This window comes from Trichoderma reesei (assembly GCF_000167675.1).
Source record: "Trichoderma reesei QM6a unplaced genomic scaffold TRIREscaffold_16, whole genome shotgun sequence".
Taxonomy (NCBI): Eukaryota; Fungi; Ascomycota; class Sordariomycetes; order Hypocreales; family Hypocreaceae; genus Trichoderma; species Trichoderma reesei.
The window spans coordinates 432,338-443,763 of NW_006711163.1; the positions used below are offsets into that span (position 1 = coordinate 432,338).

The 11,426-nt window shown below is 54.5% G+C and overlaps 2 protein-coding genes across 2 annotated transcripts; one reads left to right on the top strand and one right to left on the bottom strand.

Moving 5' to 3' along the window:
* Positions 1 to 1,611: 1,611 nt before the first annotated feature.
* On the bottom strand, positions 1,612 to 3,588 carry TRIREDRAFT_50215 (glycoside hydrolase family 16). Its single transcript, XM_006967263.1, has 2 exons — positions 2,880 to 3,588; positions 1,612 to 2,818 (listed from the first exon to the last, which is right to left on the bottom strand). The coding sequence occupies exons 1-2, from the start codon at positions 3,389 to 3,391 to the stop codon at positions 1,879 to 1,881; spliced, it is 1,452 nt and encodes a 483-aa protein (XP_006967325.1). The 5' UTR covers positions 3,392 to 3,588; the 3' UTR covers positions 1,612 to 1,878.
* Positions 3,589 to 10,051: 6,463 nt separating this feature from the next.
* On the top strand, positions 10,052 to 10,810 carry TRIREDRAFT_65522 (uncharacterized protein; the record flags this gene model as incomplete). Its single annotated transcript, XM_006967173.1, has 1 exon — positions 10,052 to 10,810. A coding segment is annotated over one exon (759 nt), but the record flags the coding sequence as incomplete, so codon positions are not given.
* Positions 10,811 to 11,426: the final 616 nt, after the last annotated feature.

The window sequence follows — 11,426 nt, forward strand, 5'->3', positions numbered from 1 at the left end:
AAGCCTTTTTGCTGCCGAAGTATGGATCGGGCGTTGTTGAGCATGCCGGGTCCCGTTCCATCTTGGGAATTGCACAGAGTGCCTGACTTGGAAAGGTTCTCGTGCATTGAAACGTGTTCATGCGTCTGCCACACAATGGCTTGATACCGTGTGCTGTCTTCCATTTACGTCGGCTTGCCTCCCGAAAGGGTAAGATATCACCACCTACGTACTACCAGGGCGCCAGCAGGATTCAAACACTTTAGAAAACGAACCATTCCCTGTAGCTACTTCTGATAGGGATGGATTGAAAGGCTCCGGAATTAGTACCCGAATGATAGTGAGTTCCTCACTGCAGCTGAGCAGCGATGGAACAGATTAAGACAAAAGACGAACAAGGCAAAAGGGGGAGAGGCCAGAGGAGTCTACCGCCACAAGCAACCATTCGGAAGATATCCCCAATACACACGCCCTCCCCTCCCCCCCTTTTGTTCCTAGTGTCCGCCGCTAGCAAAATGAAGAAGATCGGCTGGCTGCCTACGTACGGTGTTCGATGGCTGTCAGTACATTGTACTCTGTTACTCTGTAGGTACACAGCAGCCAATCTCGTGATCCCTCTGTGGCTATAAGTCAGTTGATGATATCAGCCGGCATGCATACTTCCGTGGTGACAAGGCAACAAAAGCCACAGGTACACTGCATCTGCACGAGGATATGAAGACGCTGTGCCTGTGCGGCCATACGACGGGATGATAATGCAGGTCTTGGTTCATCTCACGCATCCTGCCATTGTCAAGATTTTATCGCAACACACCACATGCAGCAGCGCAAAGATAAGACAGGGAACCTACCAAGACGAACAATGGGCTGGGCCGCAAAGCAGAACAAGGCAAGACGGGACAAGAAAAAGTACAGAGAGATAGAGAGGATTGAGAAAGAAGAGAAGCCCAACCTTGCTTACTTTGCATTTCAGCCTTATCTACATCCCTGTATTCAGCTTCATGCAACCCTCCGCCAACGCCACCATACATGGACTTTGCAACGTTTTTTTCACGTACGTGCATGTAAGGAGTTGGCAATAATACTACCTACTTTTAGATCATCAACAAGACGTGTAGTAGCCAATAGTTCTGGAAGATGCTTGGCGTGAAAGGTCCATCTTGAAGAGGAAGACTCCCTTGTCCCATATCTTGTTTCCCCTTTGAGGAAATGGCGTTTTGCGGCTGCATTATCCCTGGCCGCCATTCATGCAAAATGCAGCCTTAGCAATACTAGAAGGAAAGACGTGGCCAAGAGTTCGAGAACATTTGACTATTGCCGCTTTGCCAGCGAAGAACATGGCCTTTGCTAGAAGAAGATAGGTTCTGTTAACTTGGCGCTCCCCTGGTTCACAGCTGATTCCTACACCGCATCCATGTGCCGCCAGGTGATGCGCTGTGGTCTTTGGGGCTGAAGTCAAGCGAAGTAGCAATTTTGTAGTCTATTTGCTAGATTTCTGCCATCTGATCGTATCAGTGCGCGTAGGAGGAGATGTTGTGGAAATGTAGATGATGCCTTGTGGAAAGGTGAAGCTGAAAGAAAGCATCGTGCTGCCCTCCTGAGAACTTGATACCCATCTTCACAACAAAAGCATTCAGAAATAACATGTATTCAGTGTATATATCCAATAAAACGCCGTTTGGCTTTGTCAAGCGCATCTAGTAGCCAATATATATCATCCAATCCAAATTACCTGACAACATTATGCAATTTCCACCTAAACACTTTGCCCACATATACCTAGTGCTTTTGCAGAAAGAAAGGCAACCCAACATAAAGATGAATGAGAACGAGAATCTTTGCCCGTGATGCGACAGTACCTCATGTGTACAGCAACAAGTAGCATTGGGGGCTCTTGGCTTACAACTCCTCGTTACCATCACACTGTTGGGTAATGAGAACGCGGCTGACCTCGAGCTGAGGCTGGGTCCAAGTAGGGTACCATGTGTCACGAGCCTCCCAAAAGTCCTTCTTGGCATTGGGGGAGTGGTCCAACCAAGGCTTGCCGGACCTGCCGTCCTCAAACCAGCCGTTTGTGCCGCCGACAGCAAGATTCAGAATGAGATAGAATTCCTGGTCAAAGGGCGTGTTGTCGCGGCCCGTCTGGCTCCAGATGTCCACCAACCGCGTGCCATTGGACGTGGAGTCGGGAAAGCCGCCGCGCTTCCACATGGGCTTGTTGAAGTTGGTATAGGTGACTTGCAGCAGCCGGCTGTTGACGTAGGTGAAGAGGTACTTTTGCGACCACTCGAGGCCGAACGTGTTGAAGCCCGCGCTGTAAGTGGTGTGCAGCGACTTTCGCTTGTTGTTCGTCTTCCACCAAGCATCATTGGCCGGATCAGGGCCCCAGTGCAGGGCCGACGAAGCAATGTTGTTGCCGCCCTGCGCATATGTGTGGTTGTTGCCGCGCGACTCCATGATGTCAATCTCGCCAGACGAAGGCCAGGGGCCGTAGGTGTCCTTGACGGGCAGCATCCAGATGGCGGGCCACAGCCAGTCACCCACGGGCAGCTTCGCAGTGACTTCGACGCGGCCATACTTGATCGTTGCGCCCTTCTTGGTGTTGATGCGGCCAGAGAGGGTCGGGGGAACAATGGTAGAGTTGCCGGCGGTGGTGTTGGTGGCAGCAACGCAGCTATAGTAGTCTTTGGAGGTGCAAGTGCCGTCCTTGAGCAGGTTGATGACGTTGTTCTTCTCAACCAGGTTGGCATCTTGTAGCGTCGCCTTGATCATAAGATGGCCATTGTCGCCGATGAAGACGTTTCCATCGCCGCTAGTCGTCTGTTCAAACTCGCCGTTGCTGGTTTCGCGTATGTCAGTTAGAGCTTACGAGACGGATACTCGATAAGTGAAAGACTTACCCAAAGCCGCCCACCTGGACCTCTTTGGTCCAGATGCTGGGATCAAGACCGCTGCTAAAGTCTTCATCCAGGACTGGACAGTACTTGTGCTTGACGACACTCCGCATGCCGTCCCAGACTAAGAAGCCGGAAATGCAGAGGCCCAGGAGAATGCCGAGGAGAGGCAGGATCGTGACCCATTTCTCCTTGGGATCGACCTTGTTCAACCAGGGCTTTTCAATCTCGCCCTTCTTGACGAGCCGCGAGTGGAAATAGCGCTGGCCGCCAGGGGCTTCGGCGGGCTCTTCGTAAGGGCTTCCGCTGGAGGACTCGAAGCTGGAAGCTGGCCGTGAAGCGTCCGGGCTCACGAAGGGGTTTGTGCCGGTTCCCGGGACGTTTGAGCCCGAGTCGGTGTTGTCATAGAGATTGCGGCTGGCATCCGTGTTGGGAGTCCCAGGCCGGAGAGGCGTTGGCGCGCTGGAGGTTGCGGCCGAGGGGACGACGGGAGGTCGCCCGTAGTCGTGTTGCTCCATGGAGACGCAGCTCTGGAGATGGTCTGATGCCGCGGTGGGAGTGTGTATGTATGCGAGGTTACAACAAACGTCTCGATATGGGACTTGGATGGAATGCTTGGCCACCTTATGAGACGCGGGCAAGGTAGAAAGAGAGAGAGAGAGAGAGAGATAGAGAGATAGAGAGGCCCGTGGAGACGGTGACGTATAGGTTGAGGAGAGGACAGAGCTGTGAGGGAGTGGATGAGTGAGTGAATGAGCCGGGTCTGATATGCCAGGAATGAGGTGATTGCAGACGGAACACCCTTGTGCGAGATACACTCTCAACACTCAACAAGATGGAGGGACTGCGGCCGCTCTCCAATGAAGAAGAAGAAGATAGAGGGAAAGGATTGGCAAGGGAATGATAGTCTCAAGCCTCTTCTCAGCTGGGCGCGGGTGTGCAGACGGAGGGACGAGGCGACTGCTGCCCTCGAGGCTGTCCTGTGCCTTCGGTTGTACCAGTACTGTAGGTACCTAGGTAGCGGTCGAGCTGAGTCGCTGGAACTGGTGTGACCTCAGGCGGCGTTTCCCTGCAAAGGTACTTGTACATGCGTAGGTATCTGCGCCTGCGATGCCTGACACCTGAGGTATCTGTGAAGTGCCTTACCTTATCGAGTGTCGATGCCTTCAAACTTTTTTTTCTTTGCTTCTTCCAACTTCTCCCAACTCTCTTGTTTCCCCCAATTGCAGCAATCAATTACTCCCTCACTCATCGCCCCCGGTCTCGTCCAGCGGAGTTCCGGCAACTCAACTCAACCACGCATCCAACCACCCACTCGCAACGTGCAGGGCCTGGAATATCGAGACTCGCGAGCCGTCGAGGGCGTGTGCAGCAAGTTGCAGCGAGTTGCAGCTCCTTGTCCCGCGCCAAGGGTGCCGTCCCTCGCTGCTGAGCTGATCCCTGCAGCCTGGCTGGCTTCAACTCAACTTTGTTGTTGCCAGGTCCACACCCCCAGACAGCTTAAGCTCTGTCCTATCAAGCGGCGCTGATGGTGAGCATGGCGCGAGCAAGAAGCAGACAAGCAGAGCCGGGGGCGAGGCTAACAGTTGTCCGGTATGCTTAGATCTTACCTTGCTGGGTGACCCGGTGCCTTTTTCTCGCGGCCGCATAGTGATGCCATCTCCTACAGAACGGCCGCGAGGATGATGGATGTAGCAGATAAGGTTATACTGCCAATTCAGGCACAGGGTCCGTCCATGTGTTGGCTTGTCTCTGATCAGGTCTGCCCAGGGACCGGCTCGACTCCAGTGTTGCCACTCGGCTGAGTGCATCGTCAGAGCACCGCCCACTGCAACCCTTGTGGCAAGACAAGCGCCCTACAGCCTACAACCAGCCGAGGTATGGGTGCTACCAAGTACTATTAGTGTCTGGTACCAGCGCAGTCGATACACTACCTACCATACGAGGGTGCTTGTACAGAGGATACGATACGAGGGACGCTCGCATGATACCTAGCCTCTGCCGTTCCCACACGGCGACTTCGTGTCCATCCGTTTGATGCAGCGCCAAGCTCAGGCCTCGGGGCTCGGGCTCGGGCTCCTCTGCTCTGCTCTGCTCTGCTGTGCTGTGACTGAACTGACATTGCTTGCGACTATCGATCAGCCGCATCTACCGCATCCGCTGTACCCACTGCCGGTACGACGAGAGAGAGAGAGCCTGTGGTTGCACACTGCACTGCGTCCTAGAAGAAGATCACTGACTGGTGCCCTGCCGCAGAGCCGGGCCACTCTTCCTGCAAATCGACAGACAGATAGAACAGACTCTTTCGCTCTCAGCAGCAACAGGGACAGCGCTACAAGGCCAGTCGGGCTTGCATCCGGCGCCTCTCGAGCGCTAAAGCTGGCGGACTGCGTTGCCCCTGGCTTGACACTGCCAGCGGCACAAGCCGGATCGCGGGCTCTGGCGCTGGCCAGTCGATGTGAAGCTGTATGTAAAAGCAGCGACAGGTGGCTGCGTTTAGATGCCGCTGTGGCTTCACTCAGCCTCCTTCTCTTCCGTGCGGTGCCTGAAGATCCCCTGTCAACCAGCCAGTCTCGTTTCTCACCGCTTTCGATAGACACACGCCCCTCGCAACCACACACACACACACACACATACACGCCGCAGCCAGAGGCATCAACCATGGTCAATCAACCTTCTTTGACTCCTCCCGCATTTGCACTAGCCAGGGCCACAGTCAGAGGCAGTCTGTCGCCAAAACTGCTGGCAGCTTCGGAATGACGAGACTTTCCGCCACCAGACACTGCAGCAGTTACCGCGTTAATGCTGCCAAGAGGCCGAGGCAAGGAAGAAAGTGCACCGAGAGGCCGCGGTGGAAGCTGTCGGTCCGTTTCGTCGACTTGTGCTATTGCTAGCCGGGCAAGACGTGGGAAACCTTGCCGGGTAAATCGATGCCAACACAAAGGAACCATGACAAGGTTCCGTCTCTGCATGGTTCATTGGAGGCATGGAACCAAAAGCGACAGATGTGGTCATCCAGCCAACCAGCTCGGGGATGTCGGAGTTGAGTCTTGCTGGATCGCTCACATTGATGTTGTGCCTGGCAAGGTTCAAGGTTCACGGTCCATGGCATAAAAGTCAAATTGACCCTGGCGAGGATCGTGGTTCACAGCCAAAGATGGTCAGATGCTCCGTCCCGAGGTCACGATCCATGCTGTGTCCACCTTACGTGTGCGTGTAAGTCAGAGATGCAAGGGCAAACCTGCTTAGGTAAGTATAGGTAGGTAGCTCTCACCTCTGCCCTCATTTACGTCATCCAGATCGCGCTGCTGAACTTTGTTGCCCTAGACCCGACACATAAAACATCTACATCCCTACCGCTGGGGCCTTGCAGAAGCACCGTCTGGATACTGCGGGCTATCCAAGGCCACTATACTTCGAAAACAAGTGGAAAGAAAAGGATCAGACAGGACAAGGACAGGCAAGGGAAACAAGGGACCATGGGGAACTGACGCTGTCTGCAGCTAGTAGCCCCTCTATCGCGCTGATCGATCCAAACTCACAAGTTACGCCTCACAGTCTCCGGTCGAAACAACACCATGTCGGAGAGCGGCAATTGCTCTGCACGACTAATTTGAAACGGCCGATATAGGGCGCAGGAAGTGGCACGTCGAAGCTGGACAAGACCGCCACTCAGAAAGCCTTTGTCAGTTCACACATGTACGGGCGGATGCTGGGCAACGACCTATTTGACACTTGGTCATGGCACCAAACAGGACCTCGCCAGACTCATTGTCCTCGACGACAAACGGCGATCCAAGACTGGTAATGCCTACAGTGATGCGGCAGCTTTGGTCCGGCTTGGCAGGACAACAACCGACGCTTTGCCTACTGCAAGCATCCATATGCAGATTTCTCTCCTCAGACATGGACGCCCTAGAGAGGCAGAACTCCCCGGCTTACGAGACAGTGGTAGCTGAAGTCTCGAGGCTAACGTGTGGCTTGACTCCGCCGCGGTGGGGGTTTTCTTTGCTGGCATGGCTTCTGCCCGCCTGGGTCTCTCTCAGATGCATTCAATATCATGGATCTCGATGAGCTTTGGGGCGCTTTGCGACTGATAGGCGGCCGCAATTCAGGATTACGACCAGCCGGGCACCTGTATGTGTTTCCGCTACCTTGTCTCGATACGGATAAACGGGCAAAGGACGAACATGAAGGCAATGACAGAAAGAGCCGAGATCGACAGACCACAACAATGGCCGTCTGCTGCCCCCACCACCAAGCAGCGGCGCGACCACCAATCGATGAGGCTCGCTCTATATTTGTTGGTACGGCTAGCGTCAACGCCTCTGTTTGGCTGCATATCTCAGTCACGCAAACCTCGTATAGCTTGCGGGTGTGTGTCGTGGCGTGATGCCAGTCACGGAATGCCAATGAGCGATGGACGGAAGATTGCAGACACCTCAAGAGCTGAACTGAATGCAGAGCGCAAAAGACCATGCGGCGGCCCCTTGCCTGGTCTTGTGCGGATCCGGGAGATAACAATGGGCTCTTGGGAAGAAGCCGAGTGCCGGTGCCATTCGCCGTATCCCAACGAAGCTTGACGGTTGTGCAACTTGCCAGTAATACCTTTACGCCGACTCGGCGACCAGTTGCGGCTTCAGCAAGTATGACAACGATGTCACATACTCGTACAAATCCTTGCGTTACCTACTAATCTTATCATATACCCAGTACAACCAAGCTCCCAAGTCGCTTTATCACCCGCCATGGCATCTACATTACGAGTCCACTTGACGTCCTTGCGTTACCAGCTCATGTCCACCTGCTCAACGCGGCATCCTGCGAGCGAGAGACCGGAGATAGTATGAGTGAACAGCATGGGAATAACAACGTTCAGAGTGATGCCCAGTGACCAAGCCGCCGCAATCAAGTCGTATCACTCCAACGCATGTATAGGATCCCCCTACCGACTAGAGGAGCTTTGCAAGAACAAGTCTTCCTGGTACCGCGGAGAGAAACCGCACCTCTGGTCTCTCCGCCCAGGATAAGGCTCCGCCGTTCTCATCCCACAGGAGATATCATGGCAAAGCCTAATACTCGGCCCGCTGGATAGGGCTCCGAGTGGGAAGCCATGTGGATCAGCACGGGTTTTATCCATTCCACCATTGCAAAGTCCTTGCCGTTCCCGCAGCCCGGAAGCCCCCATAAAACCACGGCGTGACGGACGGAGCATGACTCGGGTAAGATCGGGTAGCTCCCGATGAGGCCATACAGGGATCACTCCTGGCTGGCATCGCTTCTGCTCCTCTATCTTCACGCTCTGTTCCCTTGCCATCAGGCCGCTGCGGTTGCAGTAGACGTCGTAGCGTGGCGCTACTTTACTTGGAAGAAAGGCGAAGGAGAGTTCCGCTTTTTGCGGTCGCGCTTGTGATGCATGATGGCTCGTATGGATGCAGGACCGGAGGCTGCCAGGGGTTGCTGAGGCTGCGATTGGGCGGCGACCTCGTCTCATTGTCGCGATGCTCCATTTGACACAGCAGGATACGATGCAGACCACATGCTGCCGCGTTTTGTTAGTGTTGACGGGAAGAGCAACTCAGAGTGATTGATTTGCCTCTTGCGGCGTCTTTGCATGTGGTTGTGTCTGCTCGTATCCTCGTTGGATTTGGGCAAGGGCACCATGCCAACACACACCAAACTACTGCCGGGCTGCGTCACCTATGCAGCTGCAATCCTTTTGGTCATTGCTTCGGCTCGTTTCTTCTCTCTCCCCTCTCTCTCTCTCTTGGGATGTTCTATCATCGAGGATTTTGCATGGGCCTGTTGCTCCGTCCTCGTACATGCAGCACGTCCCAACTCGCTACTACTACTATGACCAGTACCAGCAGCAACCCTTGCAACCCTTGCTGGTTGCTGTAATGTCGACTCACAGCTTCAGCTCTCCACGAAGCATTGGCAGCAAGGTTGCCATGTCATTGATAACAGACGGAGGAGTGACGCCAGGCCAATCAAGGCGAATACCGGCCGCTGGATGATTGGCACCAGGCGCCCGCGATGCCGATCATCCAGGAACCTCGCCCATTCCCAGCCGTTTGGCAACACACGGCTATGTATCGCTTCGTATCGTATTTTTACTACGTACACGGTGCTACCAAGGAATTGCGTTATCTGGTATGGTAAACCAGACGAGTCCCAGTGGTAAGCAGCATGTACGGTACACGGGGCATCAGAAATGCTACCTAGCAGGTTTGTACAGCTGCCCAACCTCTTCTCTATGACTTCGTCTTTCTCGCATCTCTTGCCAGCTCACAACGTCAGTGGATCAAACCAGGACGTTCAGCTCTGAACTCTGTATCTTGTCACATTGGCGTTATTGCAGGCTGAACTTTGCAAGACTTTGGATACGGAACTTGTCTCTGCATGCGGTGTCCTGCCAAGCCAGCCTCTTCCTGTTTACCGCCTCTACTCTTTCAGGTATAATACAAGAACCGGAGCTGTGAGAGCTGTCGACTGCGTACGCCTCAGATGCTCTAGCTCACCCACTATTGTCGAGTTATCGTACATGGCCATTGATATCCCTCGACCGCCCAATCCCTTTCCTCACTGTCTCTATACGGCTGTGGAATAGAAGCTGAGATTCTTTGACAACGAACAAAGATATCATAGTCCCCAGTCCAGTCACTGATTTCCTCAAATCTGCTCAAGACAGGCGGCTTACTACAGTCTTGCTCTAAACCGCTACACCTGTTGATACCCTTAGCTAGCCTATAGGCTTGCCTTTTCGACTTGACATCATCTCATCTTGCAAAAGCAGCATCGTGACGATGCTGTCAAAAAGTCTCTGGACTTTGGCGGCGCTGCTCGTCTCTGCCGTGTCAGCAGATCCCCGGGAGCTAGGGACGGTGCTTGCTGGCAACAAAGATTTGTCCACATACTATTCGCTCATCAAGGTATGTGCCATGCCATGCCCATGCCATGCCACGCCATGAGCTATCGGAGCAACATTTGGTGTGTGTACTAATCTGTTTCTGCAGAAATATCCCGAAGTGCTTCTCCAGCTGCCCAGCTACGCAGGCGTTACTGTACGTATAAACCTCAACACTGAGATCCATCCATCAATCTCGCCTTAGATCATCCATGGATCCCGCCGTCGTTTCTACGTACGGGAATGCATCTCTTGCTAACTCTTCTGCCAGATCATTGCCCCTTCAAACGAGGCCTTCAAAAACATCCCCTATACCGCCCTCAATGGCATCTGGAATCCAGATGACAAGGCCACCACTGTGCCTCTCCTGCAATACCACGTCCTCCTGGGGACCGTCACCACCGCCGGCCTCGACACGGGCCCAACATATGTGCGGTCCACGCTGCTCACCAGCCCTCGCTACACCAACGTGACGTTTGGCCAAAACGTCCTCATCGCCAAGCAGCCCGGCGACACCGTCGTCTTCACCACCAGCATGGGCACCCGCTGCACGCTGGTCGAGGGCGACATCAACTTCCAGGGCGGCCTCGTCCAGATCGTCGACAACCTGCTGATCCCGCCCTCGCGCATCGAAAACACCACCAAGGCGTTCAACGTGCCCAACTTCCTCGGCGGCCTCTACGCGAGCAAGCTCATGCCCAAGATCTCGGACGAGAAGAACATCACCGTCTTCGCCCCCGTGGACGGCGCCTTCGCCTCCGTCGGCGGCTCGCTCAAGCACCTCGACGCCAGGGCCCTCGCCCGCATCATGGGCTACCACGTCGTGCCCAACCAGGTGCTCGTCTCGTCCGCGCTGACCAACGGCTCGCGCCTCGAGACGCTGGCCAAGAACGCCGCCGGCACCGCCCCGGAGTCGCTCGTCGTCCGCCAGGCCGGCAACAACAAGTACGTCAACTCGGCGCAGATTGTGCAGCCCGACATCCTGCTCGCCAACGGCATCATGCACCTCATCTCGGGCGTGCTGAACCCAGACGCCGACGCCGCGGCGCCGAATCCCACCGCCCCTACGCAGGCGCCCGTCTTTCCTGTGAGCACGGCGCGGAACCCGTTTACGTCGGCGCTGCCGTGTACGGTTTCCTGTCCGGTGCCTACGACGGCGTATAACACTACTGCTGAACCCACTGCTACGAGTACGACGAGCGTGTTTACGAGCAGGAGCAAGGGTGCTGCTGGGGCTTTGGCGACGGCGAATATCCATGCTGCTGGGGCGGCACTTGGTCTGCTTGGGGCGGGAATGTTGTTGTGAGCGGGATGATGAAATGCGGAGGGTTGTCTTGATACATGTCATGGCTTTTGGAGAAGCTCTTGAAACTCTCGATTTCTTGAGGGCCTTGAGGGTGTGTGTGTGTGTGTGTGTGTTTGTCTGGAAGCGCATCATGAGAGCTTCATTGCTTTCTGTGTTGAAGACGTTAATGGTGTGACACTTGGACGTTAATGAGCTGGCTTTTTGATCGTTCTTGTTGGAATTTGTTTCATGCTATAGAGAACAGGCTCCCTGCCTGGTGAGTTTATATTTACGAAGATACGATACTTTCAACCTGTTGGTGCTTTATCATCAAGTGAGCTATTCTTGCTTTGGCATGCGC